At 38.5% G+C, this 15,847-nt stretch overlaps 1 protein-coding gene across 1 annotated transcript; it reads right to left on the bottom strand.

The window, feature by feature from the left end:
- Positions 1–163: 163 nt before the first annotated feature.
- On the bottom strand, positions 164–14,682 carry Ttc30 (Tetratricopeptide repeat domain 30). Its single transcript, XM_023159725.2, is given in 13 exon segments — positions 164–377; positions 2,928–3,136; positions 3,193–3,368; positions 3,796–4,006; positions 4,846–5,042; positions 7,658–7,926; positions 9,059–9,187; positions 9,190–9,222; positions 10,564–10,672; positions 10,675–10,701; positions 12,213–12,406; positions 14,175–14,382; positions 14,438–14,682. Coding segments are annotated over 13 exon segments (2,043 nt in total). The 5' UTR covers positions 14,579–14,682; the 3' UTR covers positions 164–237.
- Between the last annotated feature and the right edge of the window lie 1,165 nt (positions 14,683–15,847).

Raw genomic sequence — 15,847 nt, 5'->3', positions numbered from 1 at the left:
CCAAACACCACTTGCTTGGTGAAACGCGAGTCGAGAAATGTGTGGTAGCTCTGGTGGAGCAGTGCTTATTTCGGATTTATTCTACGCCTGAAATTCCAGTTTTACCTTTCTCATCTATTTTCACAACTTTTTCTGAATAAGGAACCATTAATACACATATTTTAAAAACATTTTACTGTGTTATCAATTACAACATACAATAATAAGTTTATCATATTCTTATAATAAATAATTCATTTAAGTTTCAAAATTCAAAAGTCTAAGTAGAATACTCTTGATTTTTCTAGCTTCATAAGTAACAGTTTCCTTCCCATTGGGAATCTCATTGACTTCTGATAAAGATGAGTATGCTATGGTTCTTACAGTTTTTCCATACACTGAAAAACAATATTAAAAATCTTAATTATTCTATTTAAAATAATCACACAGAGAGTTTCTCAATAACCCGCCAATATTTGAGGACGCCATTTTTGGGTCCATTTTGAACATGAACTGCATTACATTTTTAACTACAGGGTGCTGAAGTTTTATTTAAAAAAAATATTGAGTTTTGATTACCCTGGTATGACCGTGGAAATTTTTGTGCGACGTAGTACATATGCTTTATGCATCAAAACGCATTTTCCGCATGCCAGTGGCGTTCTGCCTCACCTACTACCCACCTACACCTAGACCTCTCGTCAACCAACTACCATCTTTTCAAGAACTTCAATAACTTTTTTTACCGGCAGAACCTTCGCCAATCAGGATCAGGTAAAAACGACCTTCGTCGAGAGTGGACGACATCCATTAACGAGTCCGTCTAACCATCCGGAGTGCCAGCGATAAAATGAAGAAGGCCTATGATATCAAGGCGAATGCTGGGGGATTCGAAAACGGTGACCTAGTTTGGCTGTATAACCCTAAGCGACGCTGTGGTTTATCACCGAAGTTGCGGAACTGATGGAAAGGTCTGTACAAAATCATGAAGAAGATAAATGACCACGTCTACCGAATCCATAAGCCACCTCGAGGTCCATTTTAATAGATTGGCTCCTTATGCTGGAAATCAAGACCAAGTTCGAGCTCTCAGACCACCAGAGGATGAAATGACGTTCCAGAAGTTCATGTCTTGTTACTCGAACGGACAGAAGGTCGTACATGGAGTAACTCAGGAAGAGCTACAAGACCTTTTCAAGGTTCCAGGTGATTACGCACTAGCTCACTGCGTGGCAGAGATTCTCCAAATGTCCAGGGGTATCGCTGTGGTATTCAACAAGAAATTCGGTCAGCTCCAAACATTACGAGAACAGAATCCAGAAGTCGGAGGAGTGCTACAGTTGAAGAAGGGCCAGAGGAACATTTTCTAATTGGTGACCAAAATGTCTGGAGGAGTCTTATCAGACTGAGGGACACGATGCTCGACCAGAATCTTGTGGACTTGGCAATCTCGAAATTAGCATCTGGGCTTGACAGGCTAGATTGGAGAATTGTGAGAAGCTTGTTGGAAACTATATTCAGATCCAGCGGCATCAAGATTTTGGTGTGCAGTAACCATCTTCCACGACCGAGCATGAAGACTGTGGAGTGTTACTTCCATCGAACTTCATGGTGCAGATATGGAGCGTCCTACAGGTATCGACACACACCAAGGATGATATTTCGGGGCAAAATGTCTTTAAGAAGGGGGTAATGTAACGAATCTGAAGCCGCACCTGACTGATATGCCGGCCGACTCAGCGAACAAATACATGACATCATCGCGAAAGAATGCAGTCGGGAATCGCCAGTAAAACTCTAGAACCGAACCGACTACAGATTTCTAGAAAGGACCGTTACCGATATAAGCCCGGCTTCCCGACCCAAGTGGGCAGTTGAGAAAGTGAATCGAGCGGCTAAACAAGAAGTTCAAATAGTGGAAATGCATTAAACGTTAGTTGCTAAGTGTTGTAATAAATAAATTAGTTTGTGATTAGTGAAATATTGTTGGAAATAAGACAGTTAATTCTTTAACTTGTTACAATAGTTTAAAGTAGACTCGCGAAAGCGGACAAATCTTCTGAAACAATCTAATACATAGGGAAGTTTTAGATTGATAACTTTGTCAACATCACATTACTTGATTTGCAGACATTCAACCGAGGTGTATCAACTGTAAAACTATTTCTATAGTAGATACTGCCACGTTTTTGTTGGAATGGGAAAATTGAAAAAGCATCTTAAGTATATCAAATCTACAGTAAACACTAGCCTGTGGCATCAAAATTGGAATATATCTGTAAAGAACAAATGTAGGACCAACATCCAAGAGTTTGATGACACGAATTGATAGACATTCTAAGTAAAACTCTCAACTGGGTTGAAATTATTGAATGAAGGGATGAAAAAATCGTGCTTCGGGCTTTTGTAATGAACTAGAAGAGTATGCCTATGCAAACTCAACGTATCCAAGAAGCCATGACTTCTTAATATTTAGATTTCAGTGGTCCACATTCCACATAAATCTGGTAAGAGTAATAGTCTCTTCAGAGCATGGAAAGATTCAGAACACGCGAAATACAGTATAAAACAACTATAATAAAACTTGATAGATGGAATTTGAAATCTATGAACGACTCTAAAGAAAATATTTTTTCCACGTCAAAACAAATACACTATCGTGAATTGTTCCCAAAAAAAATTATGCCGGCCGCCGCTGGTCATTCTTCTGAGACTTGGTCAAGGACGCGCTCAACTGTACTTGCGTTTCTCGATTGTTCTAGGTAACGTGTCGCTTCGAGAAGATTCGTATCGGCTTCCAGAGAGTTCCATTAGGATATATAAACACTGCCAACAGGCAGATGGGGCAGATAGTTAAAAGTGCAGTACGAAGTGAGCTAACAAGGCGATAGACATTTGAGAATTTGTCTTTGCGATACCTAATCCGACTCAACTATATAAAAACTTACTTTCGCAGCTTTCCAGAAACTGAATGCACTCTTGTATGATGGAGTCCCTCAGCACGATCATGTGTTTGGCCAAGTTCTCCACCAGACTCAAAAAACACCTTTTGGCGTAAAACCAAGTATCGGTTCCCAATTTTTTGTCGTACGGTTCCAGAGATTTGATTACTCGAGATATTCCGAACTCGTAGTTACCTTTGGAACAGTAAAGAGTGCTGGAACAAAACCTGTCGTACTGGTCGTCTAAATTTGTTATTATTATTGTTCCTACCCGATCACCAGATTGACGATGCAGTGGTGGAAAACCTTCCTTTCAGGTTCCTCGAAGGTAATCTGATCTTCTTCCTTCTCGATTTTTCGCATTAGGTCCTCGGCTTCCTCGTTTTGTGACGTCATTATGTACGAGACGCACAGGTTCGCCAGGACTATGGCATTTACGTTCAGAATCTGAAAAATACAAATGTGCGAGATAAGATAGTTCATTATGCATCACTGGAAAAGATTCTGATGTGAGTGATGTTAACAAAACAGGTGTTAATTCAGTAACAGATGATAAGAGCAGGAGGATGGAAGTCATCTTCGGTTGCTGAATACTGAAATGAAGACTCAGTTGCTACGAAAAATGTGGTTTCGAGGCTATACAAAAAAATAGTAACCTAAACTAACCATCTAATAGATAATTTTCATTCGGAAAATGGTCAGTAGGATCGTGGAAAATCTACGATTGCCAAAGTTTCTAACTATCTTCAATCATTCTCAAGGATCCATATAAGAAAACTGATCTTTGAGTCCTGATGTTGATTCAAACATAGTAGAGACTTTGGTCCTTTTTCAATTATACTTTCAAATATTGAGACTCAAATGTATACCGTACCTCGGCATAACTTTTTTTTACCAAAGGCTCGTAAAATCCTGTGGCTTCCTTAAATTTGTTCTCCTGCATAAACAGAACATGCGCCACGTTCAGTCTCCAGATGTCATTGTCGTTGCAAAATTCGACGCTTTTTCTGAAAATTTTCTCCACTTGAGCGTAGTTTTTCAAATCCCAGTAGATTTTAGCCTGTGCCATCAAAACTGGTATATATCTGTAATGAACAAATGTAGGACCAACATCCAAGATTTTGACGACAGGAATGTATAGACATTCTAAGGAAAACTCTCGATTGGGTTCAAATTATTGAATGAAAGGATGGTAAAATTGTACTTCGGGTCTTTGTTATTTTAACATCTCCGCACATCTTTCGATCACCAAGTGATCATCTTCAGTGATCGGTCGGTAGCCAAGCGGTTCGGCGTGGGTGCTTTCTTCGCTCATTCGAATTGACTGCCGTGTTGGTCGGTGGTTCAAACCCTAGTCTGAACGCTCGATCTTCACTTGCTATCGTCTAACCCGTGTTAGGAATCACACGTTAAAAGGTAAGACCTCGTTAATCTTTAGCTCGCAGAGGTTTCGACTTCTGAGGGTTGTCGTTCGTAGGGGTGCGACAGCTGGTTAACGGAAAAACAGATTTTAAACAGATTTTTTTTTAAACAGAATAAGAAGGTCAAACTATATAATCTTCCTCTTGAAGATGATCACTTGATGATCGAAACATGTATCGAAGTGTTAAAAATAACGGTTTGGTGTTGGGAAAAAACTCCATTAATTTTCATAAAAAGAATGAACTTAATTTGTTTCCAGTTATCTTTAGAATAAAAAATATCTCAACGAAAGCAATTATTTTTACGAAGTTTACATATCTACAGAGATTTCAAAAATCGCATGGACATGTACAAGAGATAGGTTAGAGAGATCTTAATCGTTCCTTCTAGAAAAAGTTAGAACGTCTGAAACAGTATGAATGAATGTGTGCAAAGTTTTGGGATTTCTTTGCAGTATATCTTCTTGACAAATAGAATTGAAACTCAGCTATTAAATTATTACCTATCGAGATAGTCTTCGTAATCCATTACAGTTTTTTTGACCAACTCTGTATCGTTTCTGTTTCTGTGCTCTTGTACCTGCTTTGTCAGTTTTCTGAGTTGTTCGGTGTGTCGACTAGCTAACTCGTCGAATTTTTGGTAAGCTTCACTAGGAGATGTCTGTTGAGTTATGATGGCATCCAGAAAATCGTACAAGTACTAAAAAAAATAATTCATAATTTTGACTCCGCCCTGAATCATTATTTCAAAGAAAATGGCAACAAACATTTTTGAACATCGATATTTCCATTTCTTTTCGGAGAGGTTATGTAACGGTTTTCAAGCAAATTTTGGCGGTGTGACGTGTTCTGTGATTTTCCAAATTGAAACCTGGAAATACTTCGTTGTCAAGTTGCCTAACAGGTCTCGAACAGTATTTAGATTTATCATGTCCTGATTATTTATTCATTTATTTATATCCAAACAGACCTAATCGGTCTCATTACATGGATAAATTAAACCTGAAGCTTAATGTCATGGTAAAAATGTATATACACAAAGGTTTGGTACGTACTTTGGACCGAAACTTGTCAATCAAGTTCCCATTGAACTAAGAAATATAAAAAATATTAATGAACGCAAAAAAATTAGATCCTTCGTTGATCACAACTTTGGTTTTTCGAAAGAAATATTTGAATCAACTCATTCAATCATGCAGAAAAGAGGAGGCGATAACGCTTAACCGGATTTGGAATCCCATACTAAAAGATGCTAAGGTGGCAGCAGTGCAACGCAATTTAACAGGTAATAACACTTCGGCCAATAACAACGCACCAACTAGAAAGGTGGGCTACCTGTGTCAACATAAATGCAGCTTACGAACTAGAAATCATCGGTGAACCATCAGGGTGAATAGACCTCTGAAGAAGCCAGCCACTCGTGTCGAAACGTTCCAAACCACGACGGCTTTCAAACCTGAACGAAGATCGTAACACTGATTCATATCCAAGATATTATGCAAGGAAATGATTCTAAATTCACTCTGTGAAAGAGTCCAAGAACTGAGACCCTGAGTTACGCAAACATCATCTATGGATATCCATTTCGGACGGAATGTATCCTTAAACATGAAATGGATGTCCGTAAGATATCCCACAGTGGACTAAGAATGGATATGTTTCGACGGATATTCTATGGCCATCCATAAGACATCCAAAAGTAGGTGTCCAGTTTGGCGGTTCCAGACGTCGTTCATAAGATATACTTTGGAAATAAACTGGATATCCACATAAGTCCGTGTGTGATGTCTGGGTTATTCCTCAAAGTAAGGTAATGGGACCACTCGTTTCCATCATCTCACCATGAATATTTTGTTTTTTTTTGAATACTTCTGACAATACTATCAATTTGTTGACGATTCTGCCAACTTCTATAATCCTCTAACCTATAAAGTCAGAATTGAATGCTCATTTTTTGACTGAGTCACTGACCATGTTGAATAGTCTTCTTATGATCATCTTCAGATAAATGGTAATCTGAAGTCAGGTGTTTTTGGTTGTTCGACGTTTCCGCTCCACTTTGAAGCCATATTCAAGAAACTATGACTAAACTGAGGTCTTATTCTGTGTGACTTGATGCCGGGGCCTCAATTTACCTACCTCCTAGGTCTTGTCGCTGGTCTCTGCAAGGGTCTCAATCTGCCTACTCCCAAGCGTCGACTGTGGGTCCACCCTCCCATGCCCCCCCCCAGCTTGAGTGCCCTGAGTTCAAATCTTTTCCACACGGTTACTGTGTGCAGTAATCCACTCCCGTCCATCCACTCCCGCTCCTCCGGAGCGGTCCTCAACTTACTGATGGGCACTTCAGCAAGATTGACCTCTGACCTCTTTCAATCGAAAGTCAGCCTTTAGGTGCTTTTACTTTTTAGTCTATTGTCTGTGGGTCCACAGGCTCTGGTCAGGTATTTATGTCTCTGGTCGAAGGGAGGGGCGGACCGTTAGTGTGAGTGAGAGTAGAGTTGGTAGTGGGAACGGAGTTATGATTTGCAATGTTGTTAGATGTATAGCGTGATGCTCTCCATGAATGAAGTAATCTTTGTGCAGTTGAGACGTTTTCAATTTCGAAAGCTACCCGAAATATCCTGGCCTGGAGAGTTTTTTCAGTGGCAATGGTTTTGGTGTTTTCGAAGCGTATTGTGTGGCCTTTTTTGCGATGATGTTTGAAGAGGAATTAGGCTGGATCTGACGGACAGCAAGCTCATGTTCATAGGTTTTGTTGGAGACTCCTGTGTTGGTCTGGCCGACCTGAGTTCTGGAGAAGGTGGAACATATGCCCCCTGCCTCATTAAGTATCGTGTCCTTAGATGTTCGTAGAAAAGTGAAAATTTGATTGTTGGCTGCCTCTTCAGAATTCGGCGCACTTTGTCGGTAACTGCATGAATATGAGGAAGAAACGCTTTTGGGTGGTCCGTCTGTTCATTGAACTGTGGGGTACGGGTTTGCTGAAGTTGGATGGACCTTTGAATTTGGGATTCGAGATAATAGTTTTGGCGAAGGGAGGATTTGAGTTCGTCTAGTTCCTTGGATTTACTGTGGCTGTTAATGAGTCTGATAGACCCGTGTTTGAGAAAATTCAAACACAAGAAGACGTTGTGATGGCTTTACTTCACCTTTCTGCGCGGCATTAATTGGATGGGCTATTTTTTCCGTCGGGTATCTGCCACACGTACAAACAAAAACGTAGGTCTCACATAAGGAGCAAGAGTTTGGTATTTTTACCAGAACTTGGGTAGTCGTGGTTTAGCTTCCATACAACTATATATAATATTAACTCACCGGGGTCAAATATTTGTAAGTCAAATGAGCGTTTTCAGCCAAAATGTCCGCTGCCAAATCGTAACACTCGTGTTGACAGTAAAGCAGGAGGATATTGGCGAAAGTTTCCGGCGGAAAAGGATTCTGCTGCAGCAGAAACTGTAACTTCTCGAATCCTTCTGTCGGATTGTTTTCGAAGTTCATCAAAGCTTGATTGTGCAACGTAACCGCGTCCAGTTCGTATTCCGCCCTTGGAGGCATGTCGGTGAGTGCTTCTTTGGCTGCGTCAACTATGAAAATTCAAAAAATATTACAATTTGTAACAGTTGATATTATAAGATGGATTTCCTTCGTTGAAGAGGGTCCTGTTCACAAGAAAATAGATTTGAAGCTTTGTTAAACCTATTATCTGGGTTTGTTTGATGTGGTCTGCAAGTTTCATGCCTGACTACCGCAGTTGTAAACGAAACGGCATACATTAAAACGGCACTTCAGCCTTGAAAACCTGCAGACCACGGTAAAAAAAAAACAAAAATCACAAATAGCTAAGACACAGTTATATCCTACATTGAAAGCTCATTAGTTACTGTATTTTTGAAGTAAAAATATAAATTACTAGCTATTGCCCGCGGCTTCGCCCGCGTTCCTCGCAGTAAGTTTCGTGACAGGCCATTTTAAACAAATGGTCACAACATTTTTGTATTGACCCAAAATTTCAGGTTTCCAACTTCAAAACTGACGAAATTCAATATAATCTTGAAACCCTATTTTGCCCCCTTGGAGTGGAAATTCCTGATTACCTTTCTTGATGCTTATTTACGCTATACAAAGAACCCACCTGCATATTTCAAGACTAGGTTCAGTAGCTTCGACTGTACGTTAATATAAGGCTGTCAGTCAATCAATAGGTACTCACTTATACAATAGTAGCTGTTCATCAAGACTCTACTAGACCGTGCCATCGGGCTCTGTATTACAAAAGAAGATCTCGAAAAGGAACTAGGCATCATCAAAAATGACCTCCAACGAACCTATAAATAGTCAGATCTCGAAGAAATAAGTTCAGTTATCACCCGAAGACGATTGTGGATACTAACAGTCGAAACGTCGTGAAGTAACTAGGTTTGGGCCTTTTTTATTTTATATTTTTAATTTTCATTTCTTATTAATAATTTTATAATTTTTCAGCTCATGATAATTTTTTTGGTTTTTGGGTTGTTGCTTGTATGTTATTTCATTACATTTTCAGTTTTTTGCTTAAAAAAACAGTTTCTTTCAGGGATTTCAATTCAATTTATATCATATTAGACAATGAAAGTCCAAACTGACGAAATGCAACAAATAATTTGAATTACTTCTCACATCAGAATCATAGTTTGATGACCTGTAGGTACGTGTAAGGTGTAAAAAACTGGTACTTACTATTTTTGAGTTGGTATTCAATAGCGGCTTTCAGATTGAAGGCCTCGGTGAGCGAAGTTTCGTGTAAAGTGATAGTGTTTCCGACAGATCGAACTTCTATTCCTTCGGTTTGCATCCCTATGCTCAACTCGGATGGTCTCTGATTCCTCTTTCTATTATGTCGGCTGTAAAAAGTCCATAAAACGGAACGACGTGCAGCAAAACAAATATATAAGCAGAAACCGTGTATTTTCTTTCGATCAATGCCGTGGAAAGATTTAGAGGGGTTATTGTGGTACAATCGAAGACTGGCACAAAATTTTGAAGAACAATGTCATAGTAACTCAGTATTGTGGTATTATTGCTCATAGTTACCAACTGCATGATATTTTGGGAAAAGGTTTTGGCTTTCTCTCATAAACTCTTTATAAATGTGTGTAGATCATGCAAAGAAGTAACTTTGAGACACACACTGGGAGAAAAAAGCCCCCCGAAACAACTACTTTCATATAAACTTTGAATTACACGAAAGAAAAAACATTTCGAAAAAAAAATGTTCATATAATATTTATTGAATTTATTGAATTATTTACCTCCCTCTCAGTGGTGAATTTTATTGACGGGTGGATGGAATTGACATATTCAATGAACTTGCCTAATTGCCTATCTGTACCAGTGAAACAGACTAAGATATCATCTACGTATCTGTACCAGTACAAGAAACTTTTAGTTAACTGATTATTACGGATTTCATACTCTATGTTATCCATGAAAATTTCAGCCAGCAAGGGTCTCAAAGGGTTGCCCATTACTAGTCCTTCACTGCATGAATAGCATTTTTCGTCAAACTGGAAATTAGTTTGAGATAAACAAATAGAAATTAAATCTAAAATTTTCTCAAATCATCTAAAGGAACAATTTGTTCAGGCCAGTCTCAACTCCCTACAATCCCTACACTGTAGGATAATGGACTGACACCTATCAGAAAACAACTACTCCCCTGGCTAACACCACGAAGGGCGTTGGATTATATCCGACAGGTGTCAGTGCAGGATTCTTCACTGAAGTTATTCCTGCATATGCTGTTGGCGATACAACTGCCGCAATAGATTTTCAATTATTGGAACACGCTTGCAGACCGGTTTCGGGCTGTTTGGCCACTCGTCAGTGCAAGGTAGTGTCTATCATCATTAGAGTCGATGATTTCCGATAATTGAAAATCGAATTCCTTCAAAGTATCATTCCTCGAGCTAGGCTGAAGCGGACAACAAACAACAGATTTGTCATCGCGCCATCTGTTTATGAACGAGGTAACCAACCGCATATCCGAAATTTTTCCAATTCCTCGTATACGGAAAAACTTCACATATAGTCAGTGGGCATACTTGGAGACTGGCTATAAATCAAATCATCTAAATCTAAAAGAACAATTTGATCAGGCCTGAAATAGTTTGATTTTTTTTTTCGAAAAACTCACTAGTACCTTATCATATGTTCTCTAACCAGCAACACAAAAATTATCTTACCGCAGTACTTCAAAGAAGGTCCGTATTCTTTCAATTTGTAATAGCAGAGCGCGGTATTATACGCCAAAAATGGCCTGAATCCTTGATTTTGAAGGGAGGAACTAAATTTGATGATAACGCTTCTTCATAATTACCATCCTGAAAATTACAGAGAGCTGGTTAATGGAAAATAAAGATTTCAACATTTTTTTAATATCAATCAAGTCCATCAAAATTCGTATTTCATACAATTATTTTTTATTGTTGGAAAAATGCATGATATTCAATGTGGAACAATTTGAAACGAGTTCTAATCTTGTGAATTTACTAAATACTGGGGTGATCCCAGAAGTACCCAGCCTGACCTAGAGATGGCGGTAGTTGTTTGAGAAATATCACTGTAGTAGAAAGTACACAATCTATAAAGCATATGTTTCAAGTTGGAAGACGCTGCGTTGTTTAATATTCGTTTGGCAGCCATCAATAGCGAACGCTTTCGGTGAGTTTGTGAAAATGGAAGAAATTAGTCATCGTTATGTAGTTACAATTCTACTGGATTATACTCTGCTCCTTCGTTTACAACAGTAAAATATTGGGTAGCAGAGTTTAAACAACGAAGCTGTACGAGCTGCCAAGACGAGCATCGCAGTGGTCGACCAAATGAAACGGTGAAGCTTCTGCTGAAACTGTTCTATATGCTGCCGCCACTCTGATTAGCATCCTCCTTCGCAGGTCGGATTAGACCACTCCATATAACACCTTTATTTTATTTGGTCCTGAGCCGCTTATGTTTGGCAGAATCTTGGTTAGGACAGTCACTTATCTGCCTTCTCGCACGTCCTTTTGATGTGTTCATTAAAAATAGTTTTGTCATCTATCCAAATAGCTAAATATTTCATGTGTTTCTTTGGGGTGACTATGATTTCCCCCATGACGAAGGTCACTCCTTCTCTCTTCCTCGAATCTTTGATAATGATGGTCCTGTTTTTTTATGGCGAATTCTAGGCCGTTTACACCTATCCATTGACTCACCTGGTCCATTGCTAGGTTAGCCCTCTCCATCATCTCTTCCTTTGTATCTGCACTGATGGTCAACTCTAGGTCGTCAGCATAGGCTTGTATCTGGCAGTCTGATGGGAACTCCAGTCGCAAGACCTCGTCGAACACGATCGTTCCACAGGGTGGGGCCGAGGACCTAACCTTATCTAACCTAACCTAACTTAACCTAACCTTACATAACCTAACCTGCATTTCCCTGCGATTATATGAACCATGGAGTAGGTTTCTACTCATTGTTCAAGTAATGGCATTTTCTCGTGTCATGGCAATAAGTTCAGTCTTATGCCAATTTACCTGCTCAGCACGAACTTATACGAGAGGAACAGCTCTTGTCACTTCCGCTGGCTTCCATTCTGGATCATGACTTTCAGAGGATGACATCGTAATAATTGAAGCAATTTATGTTCACAAACACTTATTTCAGGAAGATAACAATAAACAAGCGTAAACATAAATAAATTAGCGCACCTTTGAGTTTCGCACCATGTAACCTGTGTCACATGACAATAGACAAAGAACTTTACCCAATTTCTATATTTTCTTTGTTGGGATGGTTACATTTGGGATCACCCTCTTATAGTTAGTATTTCAATAGCCTACACGATACTCACTTTATATAAGAGGCAACCCAAGTTGACTTCTTTATCAGGATCGTTAGAAGAGCTGGCTTCAACCAAATTTTTAGCTGAAAGTACGTCTTCCTGACTGTATTTGATGGCAGCTTGCAATTTGATAACTCTCTCTTGGTATTCTGGAACTTCCACCAATGTATTGCATGCTTGGTAAGATTCTTCGTACATACAAGCTGAAGGAAAGTTTTTCGTAAATAACAGATGAATAAACAAATCAAATTTTCAAAATCTTCATCTACTACTAGAAATCGGAGATTGAATTTCAATAATGGGTTTTTTCATTTTATTCAAACTCTCTTATGATCTATTCCAAAAATTCATTTTGATCCCCGGCCCTTTCTTTTACGATGATCATTTGAATAGTGAAATGTATCTTCATTTTTTATTCAATGAATTCGATAGCTACTTAGATGAATTGCTACTGAATATCCGCTATGAAATACAATATTTTCAAGAGAACTGCGCTCCTCCCCATAATGCAGCAATAGTAAGGGAACATTTATATGCAATATTCCCAAGGAAATGGATTGGAAACAACATACCAATCAACTGGCCAGATCAATCCCCAGATCTTACTCCTTTAGATTTGTTTGAATGGGAATACATAAAGGATGAAGTTTTTTCAACACCAAGTACAGATATCGACCATCTCAAGCAAAATATAAGAGATGCATGTATTAGTATTACACCTATTGTGCTAGAAAATTGCCACAGAAATTGTCTGGACCGACTTGCATTTAACAAAGAGGTCGTCAATGCGAGTATTTAATGTAGATTGCCATGCAGCTTTGATTTTACGTATTGGTTTCATTTTTCCCAAATGTTCATGATATAACACATTGTTTTTCTGTTTGATTGTTGTCACTGATGATGGGTGTTATTTCAAATGAAACGCTATAAAAATATCAAATGTGATATACCCTTGGATTGCGAAGTTATCGCTTTGAGAAAAAAATCTGATGTATTAAGGGCGCCGCGAAAAAAATCCGATTTTTCAAGGAGCCGGAAACCGAAAAAGATTGGGAACTTCTGGGTTAGCGTCTGGAGAAAACTTGGCTAAATTATACTTTATGGGATACTCACGGATTTTCGCGATTTTTTCAGGGATGATACTACATGATGGTAGGAATTCAGAACACTTTTTATTTTTTGTCGGACTTAATTATTTTTCGAGATATAGCCTGTCAAATTTTGTATGACGTCATATTTTACCTTTTTTTTAAACAATAAACCGTTGCAATTCACATATTTTTTTATTCAACACAACTTTTTCCATATCATCGCACCTTTTTCTATCCCTTTTCAATTATTTATTGCCGAGTTTCCTGAAATTAGAATAAAACTCCATAATTTGTCAGGTGCACACATCGACATAACCTTATAGGTTATCTCGGTGGTTGCACACAAATCACTTTTTATAAATTGCATTAAGTTTCACTATTCGAAAATACGTTCCTTTTAGAATTCGGAGGTCAGGTTAGATGTTGAGAAAATATAGTTTTTACAAAAGTAAATTTGGAATTTGGAGGTCAAGTTAGATGTTGAGGATACATAGTTTTTTTTAATTCTAAAGTAATGTTAGACTGAGTTAGGTTAGGTCGGGTTAGGTTAGGTTGAGTTAGCGTGTGACAAATTATGGAATTTCAATCTAACTTCGAGAAACTTGGCAATAAGTGAATGACAAGGGTTAGAAAAAGGTGCGATGATATGGAAAAAGATGTGTTGAATAAAAAATATGTGAATTGCAATCGTTTATTGCTTAATAGAAAAATGTAAAATATGACATCATACAAACTTTGACAGGCTATATCTCAAAAACTAATCGAGTCCGACAAAAAATAAAAAGTGTTCCGAATTCCTAGCATCTCGTAGTATCATCACAGAAAAAATCGCGAAAATCCGTGAGTATCCCATAAAATAAAATTTTCCCGAAAACTTTACCTTGGTACAAGGCCTGTGCGTAGTACAATCTATAATCCTTATCGTCTGGATACATCTTAGTCAGCTGTTCGTAGTAATTAGCGGCATTCACGAAATCCTGAATGTAAAAGTAGCAATACGCCAAAAGGGACAGTCCGGCCCTGGTAGAGTTCGAATCGGCGATGCCGTGCAACATTTTTATGGCATCGCTGAATCTGTTGTCTTTGATCTTCAAAACAAACATAATTTTTCGACAGATTAATGAAGATATAAACGTCACTCACCAATGTGTAGATTGTTTTAGTGAAGTCACCATCGTTGAGAATATTTGCAGAAAACATTTTCGGTCTGATTTCAGATCGAAACCGCGATTTGTTTGTATTCGCTATAGTTGCTAGGAGGGTTGAATTGCGGCTGTATTTCATTTGTGGTTTACGAATAAACTGTCTAATATAAATTATCGCCCGTAAATTAACAGAATTGATTTGACGTTTGAAGGTAGGTAATTTATTCCGATGTTTTTCTTCTCGCCTACTCGAGTATGGCCAATATGATCACTGTTGCGATATAAGGCAGATGTCCAAAACCACGGCATGCTTTTTTCGAATTTCAAAAAGGTGAAAAATATTTTCAAAAACAATCCTTCATTAGCAAGCTCCAAAAAGAAGAAAATAGGTTTTGAATTTATTTGTATCCATCAATTAATTAAAGAAAGATAAAGATAATGATAAATTCATTCAGGTAATTACATATTTTGATAATGGTATAAGAATCAATGAAAAATAAACAATTTTGAAGGCTGATCTACCGAAGCAGAGCTTGAGTTGTAGTATCAACCTATAAACAACTTGACGTTGATTATTTACACACATCGGAAAAGTCTAGGGATATTTTTAAAAATGGCAATAATTTTTTTTTAGATCGCTTTAGGGAAAAAAAGTTGACGGGTGATTATTAAACGAATGTAACTTACAACAAAATTTATTAAATGGTCAAAAATACTGAGTGCGCATATAAGCAAAACTAAAAAAAAAAAAGGGCTCATCTTTGGCACCCCGAAAAAAATCATAATAGAAAAAAATTGGAATCAGTACAAAGTATGGCCTCCACGCTGGTTTATTACGGCCCTACATCTATCGTGCATCGACAAAATGAGATTGTCAATGTCTTGTTGAGGTACATTTGCCCATTCAGCGATTAAAAGCTCTCTCAATTGAAACGTTGTGTGAATGTTCCCCATATGCGGAGTAATTCTTCGTTGAAGCATGTCCCACACATGCTCGATGGGATTCAGGTCCGTTGATTGTGCTGGCCATGGCAATACATCAACTCCTTCGTTGGTGAGCCAGTCAGTCACTAGACGCGCGACATGTGGACGAGTATTATCGTGCATTAGGTGGAAGTTTTCACCAACAGCACCAGCAAACGGACGGACGATAGGTAGAAGAATGGTGTCGAAGTACTGTCGAGCTGTGAGGGAGCGATTTGGAAAAACGAGATCGATTCTGACACGATCATGATTCCGCCCCATAGCATTACTGTACCACCTCTGTATGTGTGGACTTCCTGGACGTGTCACAAACGTTCATTATTTCCAGGTCGTCTCCACAGTCTTACTCGACGAGAATCTGGATGAAATCCAAATCTGGATTCGTCTGTAAACAAAACTGTGGCCCAATCATTTGCATCCCAGT

Source organism: Leptinotarsa decemlineata, unplaced genomic scaffold (genome assembly GCF_025532065.1).
Source record: "Leptinotarsa decemlineata unplaced genomic scaffold, Ldec_3_MD MMD2_tig00026282_RagTag_RagTag, whole genome shotgun sequence".
Lineage (NCBI taxonomy): Eukaryota > Metazoa > Arthropoda > Insecta > Coleoptera > Chrysomelidae > Leptinotarsa > Leptinotarsa decemlineata.
The sequence above is the reverse complement of the archived record's forward strand: the minus strand, read 5'-3'. Positions and strand labels throughout refer to the sequence as shown.